The sequence below is a fragment of the Sylvia atricapilla genome, chromosome 1, assembly GCF_009819655.1.
Source record: "Sylvia atricapilla isolate bSylAtr1 chromosome 1, bSylAtr1.pri, whole genome shotgun sequence".
NCBI lineage: Eukaryota > Metazoa > Chordata > Aves > Passeriformes > Sylviidae > Sylvia > Sylvia atricapilla.
This window is the reverse complement of record NC_089140.1, coordinates 20,505,779-20,528,954: the sequence shown is the minus strand read 5'-3', so window position 1 is coordinate 20,528,954 and position 23,176 is coordinate 20,505,779. Positions and strand designations below refer to the sequence as shown.

The 23,176-nt window shown below is 37.3% G+C and overlaps 1 protein-coding gene across 4 annotated transcripts in view; it reads right to left on the bottom strand.

The window, feature by feature from the left end:
* Positions 1-930: 930 nt before the first annotated feature.
* TRDMT1 (tRNA aspartic acid methyltransferase 1) overlaps positions 931-23,176 on the bottom strand; it is a 40,943-nt gene continuing 18,697 nt past the window's right edge. For 2 of the 4 annotated variants that reach the window (XM_066316683.1, XM_066316689.1), the window contains 10 exons: positions 21,629-21,738; positions 19,828-19,904; positions 18,335-18,406; positions 14,885-14,950; positions 13,360-13,429; positions 11,984-12,067; positions 11,117-11,487; positions 7,160-7,217; positions 5,979-6,108; positions 931-1,554 (listed from right to left, as the gene is read on the bottom strand). In XM_066316683.1, the coding sequence (XP_066172780.1) occupies positions 1,454-1,554; positions 5,979-6,108; positions 7,160-7,217; positions 11,117-11,487; positions 11,984-12,067; positions 13,360-13,429; positions 14,885-14,950; positions 18,335-18,406; positions 19,828-19,904; positions 21,629-21,738 (1,139 nt within the window). In that variant the 3' untranslated portion in view covers positions 931-1,453. Of the gene's footprint in view, positions 3,158-5,978; positions 6,109-7,159; positions 7,218-11,116; positions 11,488-11,983; positions 12,068-13,359; positions 13,430-14,884; positions 14,951-18,334; positions 18,407-19,827; positions 19,905-21,628; positions 21,739-23,176 lie in introns of all 4 variants that reach the window. The other 2 variants (XM_066316674.1, XM_066316700.1) reach the window with 2 other exon arrangements.

Sequence of the window (23,176 nt, the reverse complement as noted above, 5' to 3'; positions counted from 1 at the left end):
AGACTGAAGAAGAAATACAAAGGAATCAGCATAAGAAAAAGATGTGTGAATTTATCTACATAAATTCATTCTGAAATTATTTCCAGGACTAGAGTGGATGAAAGTAGCTGCAGTATGTCTACAGCAGCTCTGTTCTCTATGGTCTTCACTTCCTCCTGCACTACCAAGCCCAGATGAAACATACCATGACTGTTCCTGTGTCATCCCATAGGTGGGGGGAAGAGGGGGAAGAAAACTCATTCATTTTCAGGACTGGAAACTTTAACCTACTGCTTAGGTGCACAAGAATTATGATCAGCTACAAAAACCTTCTGTCTTCTGGCACATAATCTCCCCTAAGGATGCTTACTAAGTATCATCTCACCTCGTCCTCACTCAAGCTGGTTTTAATCTAGATGCCAATGGGAAAATCCCAAGGAAAGAAAACAAGTACAGCACATGCTTCTTTAGAGGGCTTTCAGTTATCCCATCATTTTCTCTATTATTTCAGAGGTACTGAGCTCACAAGACTTGATTACAAACCCACTGAGTTCAGCTTTGTGGGGCACTGTGCAGCAGTGGCACTCGGGGTGGCCACATGCAGTGGATTCACCTCAACATACACTTTGTGAAGAAATACAGATTTGTGAAGAAATTTTCAGAAGAAGCCCATATAGTTTTTCTCCAATTCTTATTTCACAGGAACCTAAACATGGAGCTTTAAAATTTTTTATGTCTTTCACATGTAAGTCTTGGGTAAGAAGCAATGATCTTAATCCTGAAAAATATGAGCAGAGAAACAGAAAAGTTTTGTCAGGCCTGTGATAATCCTGCAATGTTTTCATTCAGCTGCACCTAAACAAATCATTCCAGACAAATATAGTTGGGTTACAGAATCCTACAAGTATTAAAGATGAGACAGCCATAAAGAACACCAGTACGTCTTAAAAATTGCATATAAAATACTGAATTTATTAGTTTCATGAGCTACAAAAACTATATCAAAATTTCAGATCATATATATAGTAAATCTTTTCAGAATGCATCACTTACATTTAAAGATGAAGACATTTTACACGTAGAACTTGGTCTCTGCATCTAATTAAAACAGCTTTGACACAGTTTCACACAGTACTGAGAAAATAGTTTTAAGATTAAAAAAAAAATACAATAATCTTATCCTTTCCAATTGAAGTATTTGCATATGCTGCTATTTTTCATTCTGCAAACTGAAAAAAAAAAAACATTTAAATAAAGCAAGTATGTCCTGTAAACTGCCATTTAAATAAAACACCTATACAGTTCAAATCCATCATGAATGCAAGTTATTAAAAATATATCCAAACTGTTCAGCAAAATGTCTGGACAAGTATCTTGGTAAGCTCTGTATTTTGTCTAGGTTCCATCAGCTTTCTTCTAAAGGATGAGAGTATTTTCTGTCACCAGTCCATGTGCACCAGTTTCAGGTTCTAAATTATTCAAGTAGAATGGAGATCAATTTTGCCACCACACGTACATTGAGGCTGTTTCCCAGAAGACGATAGCATTGCTTTACTGTGACCTTTTCAGGAAAACCTAAAACAAAAACATATAGTGCAACATCACTAGTCTGACTTCGTTCCTACTTTTTAGTCTAATTTTTTTCAGTGAACATTTCTTACTGCAGTTATCACAGATTGCAGCAGGATTTACCCTCCCTCCAACCCCCCCCCCCCCCCAACAAAATTTCATGAGGTTACAAAACCAATTCACAGCCAATTGATTGGATTTGTATCAGTTCTTTTATTACCAGTACTGGTTTCACAAGAAGCTTCAAAACATTCCCCTATTGTGTAACTACTGCTGATCTACCTTCCCTTCAGAGAGCTCAAAACACCCAGCAGTCTCGGGGAGGGGCAGCAGTACTAAATCCCTGCCAAACGCCACTCTAGATAACAGCCACAGAAGAACATAGCCATAGCAGAAAGACAATGTGACATTTCTGCAGATGGACTAAACTGCACTTCTCAATAAGCTTTATATTATAGTTCCCACATGATCCCCTCTAACAGCTCAGGCAAATCACAAGTCTCTCAGTGCAATGTATCACCCATACAGATTAAATGATGAGCAAGGCTTGTTTAGTGAGTGATCGAGCAGTTGAACAATTTTCCGTGTATTTCAATACCAATCCCATTAAACACACTCAGAAATACAGACAGCATCAGAAATGTCCTTCACATAGTAAGTGCATAGCCTGGGAGAAAGAAGGGAGCGCCAGTAAAAATGACACCAGCCCAGGTATTGTGAAAGGGCTGTGTTGTGTACTGACTACCAAGCTCCTGAGAGTGAAGCAGTTTCGAGCAGCCAGCTGGTCTGCTCTGTCCTTGCTTGCACTCTTACCTTACTCCAACTGTGAGGTAAAGTACATTTGCTTCAACCTGAGTGAAAGATGAACAGCAGTGGTGACTTAATTTTTAGGGTCATATAGCAAACTGCTGAAACTTGGCCACATTCAATCATTTCATCAATCCCTAAGAAGAAACACCTTTGACTCAGAGGTCATCGCCACCCCATTAGCTCAGATGCACAAGCACACTGTGAGTGCAAGTCAAGTGATATGTATGCTCTGAAATTTTCACAGCTCTTCAGAAAAAATTGTCTTCCAGAGAGAGCTCAGGAGAGAATGAGGTTGGACAGTAATTGAGCCAAAGGAGGCTCTGAGGAGGAGGTGGTGTCTGGGAGGAGTTGTTCCATCCTTCTCTGCCAGTTATTAATGCCTCGAATGTGGACTGCTTTGGTAAACACATCTTCTGCCAGCTCCATCCACTCTGCCCAGCTTCCTGGCACTCACATTTGGGCAACCGTTCTTCTCCCTTTGGAACAATCACTTGCACTCCCACACACATTTCCTTAGATGGAGTTTTCACATTCCATCGATGAATAACGTACAGAATAAAAGCATTTTAAAAGCATACATGAAAATAAATATGTATTTATGCACACACATGCATGCACTTACAGCCCAAGAAGCCTATCTGAATCTTGAAAATGTCAGAATTTCTCCTACCTTTTGGCAACTGAAAGCCAAGAATGAATTTTAAGAACTCATGGTTTCCTTTATTCCAAGCCTCCTCCTTCTGACTGTTAACATTGTATTTCAATGTTACACTTCCTATCTTCTTGGCTTCAGAGTGGCCTACATCAAGTGGTCAGATTCAACACCTCCCAGTATGCTGGCACTTACTGCACAGCTCTCCCTGTAGCATTTATGTCACACACAGTATCTGAGGACATTGAGGTCTTAACAGCACGTACTTCCCCACCATACTGGCTTTTGTTTCCTAAAAGCTTGCACACGTTGCTAATAAGAAAAATGGAAAACACGTCCTAACACCACTCTCATGAAAGCAGGTCACAGGTGCAAGAATGCTCTATTCACTTTTAATGATATTGCTGTGGGACCCACCAGAGTGACTAAGACAAATGACTGCAGTATTTCATTGAACTATAGTGCAATTACTATTTATGCCTTTAGATGTTAAAAGCATAAATAAATCTGGTCATGGTAAGAATGAACGATGACTTTAACTCTGGACCTCACATATAAGAAAAGACCATCAACTTCTTAAAATGCAGAACCATTTAGACAATCACATTGTCTAAATTTCTTCTGATGATACTATAGCTGCACTAGTAACAGCATCTGTTACAAAGATTCTGACAGTCTGTTCACAGTTTTCAGCTTATAGTTTCCTCATTCTTCAGTTTCTTGGACCAATAACATATTTGCAGTGGGTGCAATTCCAAGCTTCCTGGTTTTGAAAATGTTGCTGTCACTACAGAACACAGTAGCAGAGAACTTATAACACATTTGCTCTGAAAATACCATATCTCACTACAATTACTTGAAGTTTAGCATGGGAGAAATGCTGTCAGGGCAACACCCTGTGCTGCAGCCATAAATACATCCACTTTGAAAAACAAAATCCAGAACTTGCAAATTCTCAAAGGAAACTGAGATTACAGTACCTGAATTCAGTAAAGATTTCTATCAGCTTGGAGAAGAGTAACACTTTTTTACACAAAAATTGGGAGAAGTTGTAAACACAAAGAAATGTCAGACTTGTGACTCAGTGCAGGGGAAAATGCATGCTCTGCCTATGACTCAGGAGTATATTTGAGAGCAAACCACTGAATGAGAGAGAGGCTTGCTTTATGTGGCATCAAAGTTGGAAAAGCAGTATAGAGAGGGAAGGGAACTACAAGAACTGCAATACAGTTATAATACTAACGGCCATAATTATGGCAAAAGGGTACTCTCCTCTCAGAGGTGGAATCCCAACCAACAAAAGACAGGTCTGCTAAATGAACACTGTTACATGGTGACGATCCGGATGATCCTCAAATTCAGAAGCCTGACCTGTCTTCAGAGTTCAGTTCTGGTTTGCAAAAATACTGAACCTCACAGGTGTCTCTGCAGATGAGCTCTGAACAAAAAGCATGGTATCACTCCAAGCACTAGGAAATTAAAAAAGTCATGTTTCACAAACTGCTCACCCCAAAGTAATGGAGTCTTCCAAACATAAATTTCTCCATTGTCTCAGTTCTCCCTTTATAAAATACAAACAACATTAACCGTATTGCACCTCTCAGTGATGTTGCAGAGACTGATTTCACAGCAGAAAAACTTCAGATGTGTTTTTAAAAGAAGAGAAAATGGGCAATTTTGTGCTCAAAAGAGACCTTGAGCAGCATGATAAGCCTATACAAGCCAAATCCAGCTCTGTTAAGTTCAAATATCTTGACATTGCCCTACATGAATATGGAACAGGGCTGTGCTAAAAGGCTCTCTGCAAATAGAACAGACCCATTAAAGAAGAGAGGCTATGAAAAAACACTGCATGTTGGTATGTAACAACACAGCACACACTTGCAAATGCTCATGAACACATAAGCTTAGTGCTAGCAGCTCTAGTTTCACTGTGCAACCTTGATAATGTTCTCCAAATGTAGCAATTTCAAATATAAAATGTAATAAATTAAATAACAAACTAAAACTGTGAAAGAAATACATAGAAACAAATCACATTTTTAGAACTCTAAGTCACTAAGGAAGTCAAAGCAAAATATAACAAATTATTCAAGGTCACAGCTGTCTTATTTTTTGAGCAATCTGGTCTAGTGGAAGGCGGTTGGAAATAGATGATCTTTAAGGTCTCTTCAAACAGAAACCCTTCCATGCATGATTGCATGGATGCTTTTGTTGCTGAGTGACAATAAATTGATCTGATGTCAGCAGGACAATTTCTTAGCAGATAATAACAGCTACACTTTCCTGATTGCCCTTTTTTACAAGGAGAATTCTAATGCATTTACTTCAGATTTAATTCTTGTTGATGTGTATCCAGCATACTGATACTACTGAGTCTTGTTCCTTGACTCCTTCTTCAAAAAACAAAACCATTTAGAAAATTAAGTAACTGACCAAGGGCTGTCTTGTCTAGAGAATAGAGATTGCTTAAGAGATTGGTTATTCCTCAACAAAGAACTGTCTGTATCATCTGAAATGCCCTATCAGCAGCTGTAAATGTGTGGAAGGGAGAAAGCAAGCAGCTCAAACACTGAGAACCACAGACAGACGTCCTAAGCAGGCAGGATATGTTGATTTACCATAGTTGTGAGTAACACTGGCTGCTGAGTAAATAGTTTCAACTTTAAACAAAGGAATTCCTTCATTGCACTTCACTAACAGAGCATTTTGCATGCCAAAACCTTCTTCTTAGCTTATGAAGATAAACCTCACCACAGAAGCTGGCTCTTACACAACATGAAAAAAACTAGTGGAAATTCAGAGAAATTCCAAGTTAGCCAAACAACAAGAATCAATCAATCATAAGAACTGAATGGTCTGGAAAAAATGCAATATAAAAAGATTGGATTAGTCCCAGTTAAAAAAAAAATAAATACATTGGCATTTCTGAAGAATAAGGTAGAAGTGGGTATTTTACAGCACGTACCAAATTCCAAGGGGAATCCATGAAGATTTGCTATTTCTCTTGGGGTAAAGTACCTCAGTTTTAATGTTGACAATTTCATAAGCTTCTCATCCTCTGGTAACTCATCAATGTGTTTAAACACTGATTCAAGCTATAAAGAATATCAAAACCAAGAAATACGACTGATGCAGGCCAAATATGTAAAATTTACAGTAACATCTTAATAGAGTATTTAATTATCGAAGTGACAAAGACAATAGCATGTTTTGCTTGAAAGTGTCATTTGCATTCTGTTTTTGCAGCCAACATCTCAACACATGGACTTGCAAGAAAGAAATCAATGTTGCCATAAGGACATTCATGAAATTTCTTCCTCTAGTTCAATACTTAATGGAGCAATCAAAGAATAAACATTTGCTAATGACAAAAAACAGTGACTCAGTGTAACTCAATAACAGACCATTCATACAAATTAAGCTGTGTGGATGCAGCTGTTTTAATACACTCACTTTGAGATTATTCTGAATTCCAGAGCTGCATTCCTCTTATGCTTAGAAATGCCCTATAATATTAGTGGACAGCAGAGATGTGGAGGAGGAAGGGCTTGTGTAAGCACAATATTTCATTCAATACTTTTGCAAAAGTACATCTTGTGTACTGTTTTGTGAAAAGTGTCTTTGAATGCTGATTAACCAGTACATTTATTACCTTCCTCAATGATCAAATACCACTTGGTCATGAACTTAGTATCAAAAGTAGAACTTTTCAAAATACTCTTCACAGATAAACAGTAGTCTTGAAATTCGAACATGTTAAACATCTGATATATATACACAATTATATGAGTACAAAAAGCAGCCTTTGATTCATAACTCTGTACTGTAGGTTATCCATAGAACTAGCAATTTTTAAGGTTTTCACATAGCCCAGTGAAGCCTCTGTATTATGACACTACAGGTAACAAAATAATAGCAACTCATATTCTCGTAACAGAGAGACAGAGGTATAATTCTGGTGTAAAGAAACTACTGTCCAGAAACACAAAGTAAACCAATTTGAAACTCAGTTGCCACAAAATGTACATTTTAATTTTTTTCTTATAATATTCAGAATAACAAAGGAGGAGCAGAAAAAGACCAAGCTTTGAAACAAGTCTCAAGTTTTAAAAAAAGTCATTCTAATATGTTAGACTACACACTTACCTGTACATCTATTGCTGTCTGCAGAACTGAGCCAGTGCCTTCTACATAGTGTCCATACCTTAACAAGAACAATAACAATCTTAAATTAATATTTTCACTGGATTTCATTGCACTGACAACTGCAAAGGTGCTGGGAGGTTACTTAGGTTCCTTTGCCTTGATGAACAAACAGCCTCCTGAACAGATAAAGCAGAAGGCCTTGCTATAAACTCTGCTCACCCCTGGAGTGCAGTACCCTCTGAATGTGCTCTATGGGGATGAGTCTGTCCTCAGTGCTCAAGGGTTTATCCACACTACTGTCTTATACATGGCAACTACACAAAGCCAAGGAATTCAAGGATAGGACCACCAAAAATAACCATCTACATTGCCTAAGCCAATGTTACATTAAGGCAAAATGTGTTGAAGGTCAAATGGTCCCAGGGGTTTAAATTAGCTCTCCTTATTAAAAGGAGGACCACTAGTGTCAGCATCCAGCTTCCATCTCAAAGCATTAGGAACAAAGTGGTTCAGTCAGGTTAGACTTCTGTTTGCTTGTGAATTTTCCACTGAAGGAAGGGCAATGGCCAGGCATCTATGCAGAGCAGTAGAAGAAAGAAGAAGAAAAAACTTAAATCCAAGTAAACAGTGAGTAAATTTGCATTCTGAAACCTATGATAGCTGTTCTGCATGCTTTGTGGTTGATTGCTTAACAACATGTTTACTCTCTAGTCTCTTCAAGGGTGTAATTTAAATATAATTATGGGCTTTCAGAAACATGCTCTGTTGGTCTAACTATGGCAGTTTGAACATTCTGAACAGAAAAAGAGTGAGCCAAGACAACAGATGGCTTTGTCCTGTGGAAGAACTTCAGAAGATCCCCTGCATTAGAGGGATGCGGTCTGCATCAATTGTTAACAGACACTCTTCTCTAGTTTTATCTGTACAACTGTAAAGACAATTATAAAGGTCTTTTGTTCCACTTGGGACTCATTCCTAAAGCATGACTCAAGTTATGTTTCAAACATCTCTAATTCCACAGTGAATAAAGGAATACTCTCCCTTCAGCACAGACACGATGACCGAGCATGGCTCAATCTTGGGTATTTCATCCTCAGCTGAAAAAGCTACAATTACCTCTGCCAATAAGAGCCAGAGCAGCACTCATTTTAAAACAAAGTGGTTACAAATCTTCCTCAGGATCAGAAGACCTAAACACTATTACAGATTAAATACATGTGGAATCTGTTTTATAAATACATCATCTTTAATTGGTTAGTTGGATTCTGCAAATTCCCTAACACATAGTTTAATGATGTAACACACACAGCACTGTGGAATCCTCATCCTCTTATATAGCATCTGGTAATATAACTGAGCCAAAAGAAACAAATGGAGTACAATTCAAAGTGGTATTGAAGAGATTTACTGGGAGAAATAAATACTCCTGTCTAAACAACTGGCACTAGAGTACAGAACTCCTCCCCCTCCCCCCCAAAAAATCCAGTTGGTGTCCATGTGCTTTGATGGCTGTGTTGCGTGTGTATGTTGGTTTTATAATACAAATGTGGGCATATGGCTAATGTAATGCTAGCTGGATTGTTATTAATTATTATTGAAGCAGCTGACTACAGAAAAGTTAACACTTCTACCTTAGACCCAGAACATAATTAAATTTTGTCATGGGAAAAAAAATGATGTATTGATTTTCTGACATTTCATGACAAGTTATAATGAAAGAAGTTGGCTTAAAAATTACAGTCTTCAATTTCATCTGATTCAAGATTCCCTCCCTCTTTTAAAAAGCTTTAAAAAAAATCTTCTCATTTCATACATGTATTTTTTCTGGGTATATTGTGTCATATATTATGACTGACAAAAAGTAATTTCCACAAAGCAAGAAAGCTCTTCTGTAATTGATATTTGCACTACTTTGAAAGATATCACTTCTCTTGTCAATATAATATCAAAAATTTAAAGTATGCCTAGAAAAACTATATCTAGAATAGTTAGATATAATTTTAATTTCCCTTTCCTTCAAAATAGGAAATTTCCTTTCAAAACTTCAGCCACCACAAGCATACTCAGAAACCACAGTGTGGGCAGTCGTCTCACAGAACTCAGCAATCATTCACTATGTGCCCAGGAATTCAGTGTCAGAAGGGCACACAGAATTACCTGTTTGATCTCTCACACATTACATTTTGCTGTATACTCCACCAAAGCCTTTCCAAAGACATATTGGTATAGCAAAAATCACTGATAACTATCAGCATTTGAGGTCCCTGAATTAGCAAGGACTAGAAAAGGCATACTCAGATTATTTCCATCAAATGAACCTTGCTAGAAATACGTGAAAACCAAAGAGAAAAAGGGAAAATTTTCTCCCACTCTCAAAGCTGATGGTCAGTGCGACTTAGTAGGACACCAGACAGGCAGGGCAGCAGAGGGATTCTCTGTACTACCAGGAGTGCGGTTCCACCCCATTCAGGGGTCTTTTTCCTAGGTCTCATGCTTAGAGAAACATAAAAACAGAACTTCTGAAACAGATACAGCAGGGACTTATTCTTGGCCTCAGAAAGTGACTTTAATGAGATGTAACTATAAACTTTCTCTTAATGCAGAGCTGTAAATTGAGATGATTACACTGAGAACCATGTTGACAACCTTCCTTCCCAGAGGCTCTTGAAAAACAGAACAAAGATGGTAAATCAGACAGAACTACCACCACAAGTACCTCCATATCAGCATAAGAGTCATGTTCCCTTGGTGTCAGATTTCCCACTACCAGTACAGAGACTTGGTATTAACTACTCAGGAGCCTGCTTCAGAGTGATTTTGATAAACATGACCACAAAGTAACATGATGTATTCTAGTGAAACCACAAGTGGCCAATTACCTTCGATGACACTTAAGACTTAGGTAAGATACATCAGACACTATTCTGGCTAAGGGGTTTTTTTGACTATTCTAGCTAACACAGAGATTCCACAAGATGCTGACTCCCTCTCAACTCAAAAGAGTGAAGGCAGAAAAGGCACATACATGTGTATCAATGAGAGCTGAGTGAAGGCCCTTCCTAGTGCACAAATTTCAAACATATGAAATTCTTTTTCTTCTTGTTATCTAGAAGTTAAAAATCAAAAAAAAAAAAAATCTGCAGGAATTCTGTCACTCTGGCAGTCTAATTCCTACTAATTAAAAAAAGCTACAATTAACTTTAACTCATCATCCAAGCCATTTTATTGAAACACTCAGCAATTCAAAAAACCAATCCAATTAGAAAAAATTATCAGTATTAAAAAAATCCCACAAATTTGAAGGCCTCAACTGGAATATTTCAGAACAATTCAATTCTGTGGAAAAGCCAGTTGTCCACGGAGTTTCAGAACACTCATCAACTTCTGGAAGTCAAACTTAAAATTGCAAGGTACAAATCAGGAAACTGCTAGACAGAAAAGCACCAATGTTCTGCTCCATCAAACAGGATTTGTAATGCAGCAACCTAACTGGTTTCATGACAATCCACAGCTATTCTGATCTACGCAGCTGAAAAATCCAAGGAATCAATGAAATGTACAGTGGAGACAGATTTAATGAGGAATGGATCTGTCATGCATGACACTTCGTAACTTCATTGAGCAATATAAAGAAATTCATTAATGAATCAGCACTATAGTGGTTCCAGTCTACTGGAACCATATTTCCGCAGGGGTAATTAAGCTTCTGTGAAGGTCAACAACAAATGGCAACTGTCTTTTGTGAATGCCTTTTTGGAGTGGGCACATGATGTTCTGCCAGACAGATTCACATGCGGGCACTCCACTGGACCAGCATGCACACTATACAAGGAGATTTCTTTCGAAAGGCCTAGGATTTTTTCATGAAGCACCTCTGTGATTTTACAGGACACAAGTGAGAAAATACACTTAAAATTTCAGGACATGATTTAGCAAGACGTTTTCTTGGCAACTTACCCTTTTGTAAAGCATGTGGATCTCCGGCAGGTGGGCTTAACAATGTCTAACAAGAAAGCATATCGCAGTAAGGACTTTGGTGGTAAGAAATACTGACTCATGTCTTTGTTTTCCTCTTCCAAGAAGTCTTTTAGCATTTGAATAGAGGAATCATTATCCTGATTATGTTTCCTTTCCATTTCTTCTACTGTTTCAAGCTTAAATAGAAAGGCCCCTTTTGGTAAACTCCTCTTGCTGCTGCAATCTGGACTAATGCTGGGGTCCAGATTTTTCTCCTCAGAGGACAAAGAAGAACTGGTTTCACCCACTTTGTTGGCGACTTTTTCCTTGAGTACATCTTCTGGATCCTGATCTGGAAATCTTGTCAATATCTAAGTGGAAATTGTGACAAAAATAAAATTAAAGAACTGTATTTAATAAACAACTTGACAGCCAACCATACAGTGCGTAAGAATTCCTTCAGAGATGCTCAGAATAAAGCAAGTAACCTTTAGATGTTACTTTCATGAAGATTTCAAAAGCAGTAGCATTGAGATTAGTTGATCTATTGGCAGTGATGCCAGAACAACCTCAAATAATTGCCTTTGCAAAAAGACCTTTCCAAGTGTGTAAACAATGTAGCAGTATGACATATTTTCTAGCCCACTATCAGGCTAGAAAACACATCTCCCAGTGCATTAAAGCCGTCGAAGGCACAGACATGCACATCAGTCCTTACAAAGTTCAGTATCCAGGCTGAAAAAAGGAGACAGAATTTAACTTTTCTGTTGGAATCACTTCTTCTCCATTCATCAACACACATCACTGAAAATTTAACCCTCAACCTTCATGAAATGAAGCAAATTCAAGTAATATGAATAGACTCACTTGACCAGGAGCTTCAAAGGAAAATGGTTCTTGGTGAAGCTTCGCAATTAGAAAATACCGCAGCCTAGAATTGGGAATGCCAAGCTGCAATCAAAATTCAGGAGCCTTTAGTCCATTGTGATAGTAAAGAAAAAATCATCTACAGCATCATTCAAGTTATCTACTATTATATGCAGTAACAGGACTATGACATACTAATATATTTTGTGACTTCAGAGATATCAGTATTCACAGAATCAGAGATTCATAAAATGGTTTGTGTTGGACGGGATCTTGCAGGTCATCTAGTTCCAAGCCCCTTGCCATAGGCAGGGACACCTTCCACTAGACCAGGTTGCTCAGAGCCCCATCCAACCTGGTCTTGAACACTCCCAGGGATGGGGCATTCACAACACCTGTTTCAGTGCATAACCATCCTCATCACAAAGAACTTCCTCCTGATTCTAACCTAAAACTACTCTTTAAGTTTGAATCCATTTCCCCTTGTCCTATCACTACAGACTTGTAAAAAGACCTCTCTGTATTTCTTGTAGTCTCTCATCAGGTGCTGGAAGGCTGCAATTAGGTCATCCTGAAGCCTCCTTTTGACCAGGGTATTCCCAAGGTATTAGCTGATAATACCTACACACTTGTAACTTCCATATCTAGGTACTTCCAAAGAACTAAGCGAGCAATTATTCTTTGTATCTCATAGTTTTGACTTCTCTGTCAATGAATACAAATGTAAACAAAATTTTATGTGATGCAAGAAGAAAAAATTACATGCCTCACGATTTCTTGGGACAGGTACTATCTGTTTTCTGTTAAAAGCAAATAGTTTCTTTGCCTCTTTAAACAAGGAATTATAAGACATCTAACAATTAAATAAATCTATCACAATTGGTTTTCAAGCTACTCTCAAATATTTATACTTCACTGATTCCAGTTAGTCTTGCACAATCTGAAATCTCCCTCAAACTTTTTTTTCAGTTGCCAAGGTAACACAGAAACAAAGCTCCTCCTCCCACAAGAAACAGTCACATTTTCTGTGCTAGGAAATCCAGAGGCACAACATTTCTGAAGCAATGAGGCTCCTGCAGGGAAAACCACCTTCGTGGTTACAGTGTAAATTCATGCCTTCTTAAAAATATGAAAAAGTAGCCAAGCAATATGGGACTGGGATCTGAACACAAACAGCAATACAGTTATTCTTTATGAGACAGTATGAAATATACAGTATGAGAAATCAGAAGTCATGTCAGTTGGTTTTCTCATTCAAGTGTACCTTCAGCATTGGGCATGGCTCTCTTTTCTAATACAAAAGAGAATTTTCAAACGTTCTTTGACTCAGTGCACTTTGAACTATTAAATAATGTTAGAGCAATTTTATTACTCACACAGGTTGGAGACAAGAGAAATTCCTGATATTTAAATCCACATGTTGCTAGTGTTTGCAAAAGTTCATTTCTGAAAGGAATCAAAAAGCAATTACTCCCTTCACATAGTCTTCAGCCCCTTTTTTAAAACCTAAATAAAAACAGATTAATTCAACATCATATTTACCAAAGTATTCATTGCAATAATTGGACAGCAAATATCTCATCCATTACTGAATTTGAAATACGACATATGAAGTCCAGTGTTAGAGACTACTATACATTCAAAGGCACCTCACTCTTACTACAGTGTAAATGCCTCTTCAAAAAACATCCCAGCTCTAGGAGAGTAATTGTAGTGTGTCAACAGGGAAAGTAATCAGAGAGCAACATACTCTCTTTATTTGGAATCATAAAACAGGAGATTAAAACCACTACAAATAGCTCACTATTTCCTTCTGCTCAAATACACAGCACCAGCTAAGCCTAACAAAAAGGCTAAATCGAGGGATGACAAATATCAGTGCCTTTAATTATAAAAGTCAGATGGGACTGTGGTTTATAAACAATGGAAAAAGATCATAAGGGAAATAATCTTAGAAAGACTTTTCTTCTGTATTCCATGCAGACTGCACTAGGTTGGAACTATACAAAAGGCAGGAGCTGTGACCTGTACCTGGTATTGTATGTGAGACTGCATTCCCCGTGTTGTGAGAGAAAACAAGTGTCTTAACCAGGGGTGTTTTCTGAAGGACAGCTTGTCCCATGCTGGCAAGGGACAGCCCAGGGAATCCCAGGGTCTTCAAGAGAGGACAACGAACACTGAACCAGTGAGAGAGCTGAGATGTCTCCCAGCTGCCTGCCACATTCATTAGAGCATGATCTGCAGGGTGGCTGTTGGTGCTTTAAGGAGGGCATGGAAAGATCCCACTCTATTCCAGCGAGAACTGAGAAAAAAGATTTCAACTCACTCTCTCCTGCTTTGGTCACAAGAGAGGAGAGTGCTTCTGCTGTCATTAGGTAACTGTAGGGACATCTTTCCTCTTCCACATTTCAGACCAAGACTAAATAGGACCTTCTTACTGCATCTCTGGACCATTTGATGGTAGCCCTGAACCACAGATGATCTACTATCAACAAAGGTACTCAAGAAAGCCCCTGTATGTTCTGTGACCATAACACAAGATACCATGGGGTCCTGATAAGATACCAATAAGCCCCTGAAACCTCTGAGTGTTATACCTATTGTTATTTTTCTTTGAAAACTAATTCTGACCTTTTCTAAAGAAAACATGATAATCAAATCAAATACTCATCAAATAAAATTGAAATAAAATACTGTTGTATTTTATCTGCATAGAGACATAATGAGTTATCTAGCAAGTTCTTTTCACAACCTAAGATTTTAATTCCTGTCCCATCTCAAGCTATTTTGTTAATCTAATTCTAGGAAATAAAAATCCCTTCTAAAGAATAAATCCCTTCTCCTTCTAAAGAATATATCCTTATTGCAAACTAAACCCTGCCTATATTAATTAGAGTTTACCTTGCAGAAGAGGATTCAAATCCTTTAACATTTTCTAAAAGAAGGTATTTTGGAAGCTTCTGAAGCCTACAAGGAAAAAAAAGGCAAATCAGAGTAACAAGATGTAAAGTACATTATATTCATCCACAGATCTAGCAGAAAGTTTAGCTAGCAGAAAGATCAAAGTATTTCCACATCATGCTAGCTGTTAAAAGTTTAGTATCCTCAAAAAAACAACTGAATTAAAAATGCGGACTGCTGGTTAAAAACCACAAAGCTCACATATGTTAGAATGAAGAGTTGTACCCTCTTGTACTCCATGTATGCACTTTTGAAAATGTTTATCACTGTTCATTTCCTAAAGCACAATAAAACTATTCAACCAATTCGGTGTATAATAAGAAATATAATTGTTGGGGGAACACCGATTGCTACTTAGCCATAAAACTGTTGTTTTCAAGTACCTGTGCTTGTACCTGAAATCAATGTCAAAATGTCACATAAACCTTTCTGATAATATATCAGAACCACTATTAATTTAACTGATTTAAGAAACACAACATATTTAGAGTTCAAACTGCAGATATTCTCAATTTTCTAAACATGACTTTTTTTATTTTGATGGGGGGAAGGGAAGGAGGTGTCTCAGCTTTGGCAAGATCAGTGCAAAGGTCTGGAAACAGGCACATTCCAAAACCAGCATATTAAATCTCTGGAGAGATGAACATGCCCCAACTGTGCCAGGGGCTGTTTCAACAGTTTAGAAGCATAGACGATTCAGATTCAAGTCTCTGGAAACATTCTGTAGCACTGTAATAAGGCCAATGTAGACACAGAATGTCTGTCACACACTGGGATCTCAGAATAACATCCAGAAGTAGGATATTAATGCCCCCAGACAGGAGCTTCATGCTTATTAAAGTTAGTGACTTTGGACTTCCATTGGAACAAATCACAGCAGAATTTGTTTCAGCACATTTTTAATTACCACCAATTAAAGACATTACATGAATTAAAAGAACCAATGCATCTCACAAGAAACCAGAAAATGTACAAGAAACTACACCAAATCTAATACATATTAAAAATAATAATGAAAAAATAATACTAAGCTGAAAAAAGCAGGCAAATTCCTTGCAGAGGAATGGAGAATATATCTGCTGGTATGTCTACCCACACCCATCATCATTAACTACTGTGAAACTTCTTTTTCAGCAATGAATCCAGAGCACAGCCTGAAATGCAAGCACTTATGGAGGATCGACAGATCACAAGGCAAGTAATCACTGTACAAAGAAGAAGTGTTAAGTACATGGCAAGTATTAACATTAAAAATGTTTCTGTAAGAGAAGAGCAGCACTTTGATGTTTTAGCACTGTATTTTGCCAGGTTTGGCTTGGACATGATAAAAAGGCAGTATCTGGACCATTTGGGTTGGACTTTGTTTGCTGGCTGAATGCACCAAGGATTTCCAAGGTCTTTCTAGATCTTGAAATTGTCCTTTCCATTATCTCTAATATTTGTCATCCCAAGCTATCCCATCTCTGAGCCTCATTTCAGCAATATTTCATTACAAAAGGCTGAACAAAAGCTAAGCACATGCAAGGGATGAGAAATTATTTTACCCTTTTCATAAACTGCATGCATTCCATATCAGTGTAGAATGTAATGGGATAATTCCTGTATTAAGAATTTCCTTTTTAGGGGCTGAAGTACTCCATGCTCTCACGAATATATCGTAATCAAAAAACATGTAAGTGCTATCTTAGTAAAACACAAATCCACCGGAATTGAGAAATTCTACAGAAGCCATCATGTTGAACCTTCTAGTGGCTACTTAGAGTAAGTGCTGCTTCAAGAACCTTCCCCAGGGAGATAAGGGACATTAGCAGTGTCTCCTGGAGTGTTGAGATAAAAGTGAGACAGCCAAGCCCAGGTCCTTTGCATCGTCATGATAAAAACATAAGTCCTGGAGTGTCTAAAGCTTTGGTTTTGAGAAGGAAAAGCTTCTGCTGTTTATCCAGCCCACAGCAACTGGGAAGCAGCATTTCCCTATAATGTCCAAAAGCAGCCAGCCTCTTAACCATGTCTCAGTTTAATGGAAAGGAATCCCTAGGTCAGGATGCCTTTAAGGATATGGAAGGTACTATTATTCTGACAAATTATTAACTTACTCAGTATCTGCCAGGGTTTATTTATCATTTTAACAGATCAGTTGAAAAACCTGTGTTACATTTCTTGTTCCACAAAAGACATCCTTTGCAACTTCCGAACAACCCATGTTCTCTCCCTAATTTTGTGTCTCTGACAGAAGCAGGCGAGTAGTAATAACCATTCTTTTCACCTAAGAACTGTCTAACTTGGTGGGCAACAGAATCTGTGTTTCGTTCTGTGTTCTTTGCCACAGATTTCTTAAGTACGGCCCTGCCAAGCCACTCAGCCCTTCTGTGTCATTGTTCTCACTCTGCTCATGACAAGGGCAAAGACAATGTTGTTGGCTGCATGAAGTTTCTAGAACAAGGATGAAGACCCTTTTCTCCCAGTGCTAACAGTGGTTTGAAAGAAAGGTTTTTTTGGTACTGGCTTCTTTCTGTGTTCATAGCATTCATTAAAAAAATAAAAAAAAAAAAAAAAAGGGAGACACAAAACATTCATCTGTTCTTCTCCAATCCTGACAGCAAGACGAACTAATGGAGGAATATATAGGGAACAGCTGTCCTAGTCTCCAGGTGAAGCAAGACTGCCAAATAATTATGCCTGTTTCATTAGGAACTGGGATCTGACCAGGCAAAAAATGACAGATGAATACAAAGACAAGGACACAGTTCAAACAATGTAGTGCTATTCGAATTCTTTAGTATTACTACTCCAAACAAAAGACTGTAATAGGAACCAAAAATACACAATCTGCCCCAAGATATCTAGAAACAGCACCAAAAAGAACAGAGACTTTAAGAAAGAATCGAAGAGGTTGGAAGATGCATCGTACAGTCAATAACATAATTAAATCAACTTTCAAATGGTACCTCTTCAAAAGATGACTATATGTTGAATCTAACCTTTTGTTCCCCAATATTTAAAAAACTTCTCATGTTTCCACGAGACCAATAGACAAACTATTATACTATCTACTCCTCCTTCTACGTAAAATCAATGCAAATTTGATACTGAACGGAAAAGAACTCTTTCTTTTCATTTATCATCTAGGCACAGTTTAAACAGACATGCAATGAAAAGCAAATTGGACAATGAAAGCATGTACAGCAATGAGGTGATTACAACACTAGTAAAATACAAGCATTTTTAAGTTACATATGATCATCTGAAAACAAACATGGAATACAACGTAAGACTAGCAGCATCCCTCTAAAACATTACAGATGTCTTTTCTCACTGAAATAGAGAAGACCTAGTTACAACAAAACCTAGTTACAAAAGGGGCTTTACAATGGCGGTAGAGTTGATTTATACCTTGGGAGTATATCAAGGATATAGAGAAAGCTCTTTGTCCGTGGATCAGACACATCACCTTGCAGGCCAATTCTAAGAAAGAATAAAGAAACACTGGTGCATTACTCAGAGCAGACTGACATTTGAGTTACATTTTTCTACAGAATGCTGACACTTTGCTTTGAGTTTCAAAAGGAGATTCTGAAAAAGCATCATGTACAGACAGGAGGACCTGCTTACAGAGACACTGTCCTGAGGGATGCTCTAAGGAATGAAAGTCTGTCCCTGGAATCCATCAGCTCACAGCAAAGTTAAAATTGAAGCATTCAGTAATGAAATCCACTCCCCAGGCTGCAAAGCCTTTAGCATTCTGGTCTTGTCCAGCAAAGCCTTTGAACATACTTGGCTCTGAATGAACAAAAAACCCCCACTGGGTTTCTGGGAATACCCTGCTATTTTGCACTGAATATATTAAATTATTTCTATGAATTAAAGCCTCATTGTTCACCATTTAGCAGGATTGAGCCCCATGTGAATAACTTCAGAACCAATTTTGTAACACTAAACTGGACATATTATGTAGGTTACAAAAATGATAATGATTCCAGGCCTGTGTTTTCCTAGGTTATACTTGTATTAGCTCATAAAAAAAGAATAAAACGTTGTAGAAGGGTTTTAGCATGTATCTAAATTAATCAGTCAAACACAGAATTTTCTTATCATCATATTAGAAAGAAAAAAATCTGAAATGTTTCCTATATAAATCATTGGTTTGCACACCTAATAGATCTGCACCACTTTACAGGGATTTCTTTTCAATCTTAGGACACTCAATGAGATATACTTTCTTACACAATCAGTATTATCACCATCAACAGACTTTTTTCATGAAGCTACTACTTTGCATGAATGCAGTTACTAGAATCTTTCCCCACTGGTCACTGCTGTCAAATGATCTGAATTACAAATTAATCTGACAAATAACATCCCAGTAAACTCAATCCTTAATCAGCAAGATATTCCTCTTTATCATTCACAAAATCATTTCAAAGCCATTATCCGTCCAATCTTGGCTAAAATAGAAATATCCTTCAGAACAAACTGTGTGCATGTGCAATTTTCAAAGTACAAATAAAACCAGATTACACTCTTGAGTCACAGGCAGAACTCAAGAGTGTTCTGGAGTTGCCCCAGGAAAATATTAGATTGATATTTAAAAGGAAAGGCAGCACTCCTAAACACTAAATTTCACTATTAGAGGAATAATACAGTGCACAAAACTGGTGCTGTAAGAAGCTTACTTAAACTGAATTAATATATATATATAGGCAAGAAATGTGATCAATTAAGGTGCAAATTGCTGCGTTTCCTTTGCTTCAGTAAACATCATGATGAACAAAACTACATACAACACATCTCTTAGGAAGAGAAAGACACACAGATGACCCACAGACAAGTGTCACCCTTGATAACATTTCTCCTTTGACCATACATAGTGCAGTAACTGTACGTACCTTGTAAATGGCTGACAGGGAGGACTCATCAAAATCATATCAAAAGATAATTTGTCGAATTCTTTCAGTGTTATGCCCTGAAAACAGAAAAAAAAAAAAAAATAGAAGAATGTTGAGTGTTGTGAATTGTATGAAATTCTCAAGTCATCTTTCAGATCAAACTACCCCACTTACTTCCACTGTATGCTTCATTTAATAAAAAACTACGCAATCTCTCATTTGACCTAGTAATTTCAAAATCTTTTCTACCTTCGCAAACCATAAAATGTAAATATGCATTCACTGCTCTGAATATAAAACAAAACACTGATAAGGTTAGCATTTATACATAATTCTGAGGTTTGTATCTGCTCATTCTTTGAGGTGTATAGTGGTTCTTTCAGTAGATACTAAAATTAAAAAAAAATAATTTGCAAACTCTAGCTTCTCTCTACTACTCTTACAATAATGTATTTGTTCAGTAGATACTGACCTGTTATTTCTCCTGAAAATAATGTATCGTTATTCAGATATGTACATCAGAACCAGTGTTCACATACTCAAAATACATGTAAAAACATCTGAGAATAAAAGTAGCTCAAATGTAAATATGGTAATTTTTACAGATCCAACCTATGGGTTTTAGCTCTTAGGAGCTTTTCGGCAAGGCACCCTATGAAGTTTATTTCATATTTTTTCCCCTATAAAAATTAGTCAAGGATATTGCATGGCCGAAATTCTCCTCTACAAAGATAATTCTGCTCAGAAAAGAAAGAATTACATCTGTGGTAGGAATTAATTGCACAAGCGGAAATTCCTCTAAACTAAGTTTTCACCCGAAGGTCAACACATTAAGGGACCAGGAGGAAAAAAGGACAATGATCAAGTAACTATGACTTGGACAAAGAAATCACTCCTTACATATTCTGAGGGATATCTATACAGCAAATATAACATAATTACTCTCAAAAAACTAGACAAAAGCTGCTATTTTTTCCCATTATATTTGAAGAAGGTGTTACCAACTCCAATAATCTGCTCTTATCTACTATTAAAATGACACAAGCAGGAATTTTTCTTTTTCCACTATAAAACTATAAACTACCATTTAGCCAGTTATTATTGAGAGCTGAATAAGCATTTAACCTTTAGCCATCTAATTAACTCTTACTTAAGGTGGCGTCTTAAAACAGATATAGTATCTTTTACTGTCATGTTGTAAAACTGTGAAAGATTAGGAAGTATACAGTAATTTCTAGCTCAATCCAAGCAAAACTCCATGCCTATCTTGCCTGTTATTTATTAAAACAAAAATTCAATTTACTTAGTTATTTTTCAAATAATTTGGCAAGTGACAGAATTCCAAGTAATTAATAGACAAAACATTTTATCTGTTGAGCCCATGAAAAAAGATTAAAGTGTTGAATCCAATACCTTTTGTTGAGTTTCTCTGAGCCCAACTATAACTGCAAAACAAAGGCATGCCCCCAAGTACTTAATTAAATTTTTCAAAGTACACGAAAATATTTTTTTTATCTAAAAATATGATTTTTGAGATTCCTTTACTGGTGGTAAGCATTCCTTTTGACATTTATATAACCTTTCTTGATGCAGCAGGCAAGACTTCAAGAAAAAGCCTGCAGTAAGAATATCCCTCTTACTTCAACAAGCAACCACAGCACAAGCAACCAAAGTTATTGTAAAACTGCTTTATTCATAATAACACAAATCTTTTGGTTTCTCTTGTTACTAATAAAGACAGTGAAAACAACTTACATCTTACAAACACCAGACTACAGTAAAAAACACACTGATTACTCACCTCAATAGTCTTTGCCCATAATGGTGTGCTGGGAAAGTTGTGCTTATAAACATCATTGGCAAGAGTGTTCACATCAACAGCAGCTACAACTTCTGCATGCGTGCAGCTTTCTAAAATTAAAAAAAAAAATAATTTGAAAACTCTAGCTTCTCTCTACTACTCTTAAATAATGTATTTGTTCAGTTGTGTTACAGCATTGCTCAAAAACAAAAGACAAATTACACAATCAAATTCTGCTGTGTTGTCTTTGAAACTTTGTATAAAAAACATATGGTTTTTCTAACCATATGGGCAATACCTCCCTTCTTTATAGATCCAAAAATGGAAACTAACTGTGCATCTAATTAGTAGATAAAAAAATTCCAAAGAGGGTGCACCTCTACAAAATTTCCACCTCTGTGCAGGTCTCTGTGGCCAGCAAGTTCCCTGGCTACAGGAATCCCAAGTCAACCTGCCTAGCCCCACTGCCACTACCTTATCCTCTGACAACTTGCAAGAAATAAGTGTGTTACTTTAGAGGTGTACTACTTCCCATTATGAAAAAAATAGCACCAGTATATTTGAGGTATGTCTACTCTTCCAATAAAACTTTTAAGTTGCCTGAAGAACATTTGTGCTTACATTTCAGTAAAGCCTTAGGCCTCAAACTCAGCTGCTGCCTCCTTTGAGTTAAAGATCCCAAAATACCAAACTTGGCAGCTTCTCCTCTCTTGGACAGAGGTGTTATTGAAGAGAGGACAGTGTAAGAAGCCCACAGCTAAAACCCTGAAATAAAAATACACTAAAAATAATGTAAATAAACAACCATTAACTCATAGAGTAAGAGAGTAATAGAATCTACAGAAGCTAAAGAGATAAAAAGAGCATTGTTTACCCCATTGCTCATCATGTCACACTATTTGTTATTACTAAACACAATACCTTCACTGAGGCTTTTTATCCAAGAAGATGGGCTGTGGTTACTGTCACAGCTGCAGGCAGAGAAGTGACCCTACCTCCTGGTACCCGAGATCAGTATCAACCACCAGGATATTTATATTATGGCCGGCATTACAAAGCCTCAGATGAAACACAGGCAATTCTAAAAAAACTTTTGTAAACCAAAAGAAACAAGGCAAACAGCCACGTGCCTTTGAATAATCTCACAATATGCTCAAGTGACACATTAACAAATGACCTTACGAGACACCGTACGAATGACTGCTAGTCAGCTAACTATTTACAGTTTGAGAAGATGAAAGCACAACTGGGATGATCTCAGTGGATTTAATTTTCAGTAATGCAGTTACCATCTACTATCTTTCAGGTTTTCAAGGCTATCTTAGTCAAAACTAAGATGAAAGAGAAATCAGGGTATTGAAAAGATTGTAGCAAACATTTTAACAAGGACCAAGCAGGTTCTTCCAGGTTTACTTGGTGACATTGAGGGCAAAAAAGATAAGGATTTTCACAAGATAAATACTCACAGACCATTAAGGGTCAACATACAAATCATTATTTGCCATTACTGTCTTGACCTTTTGACCACAAGCTGTAACTGAGAACTAA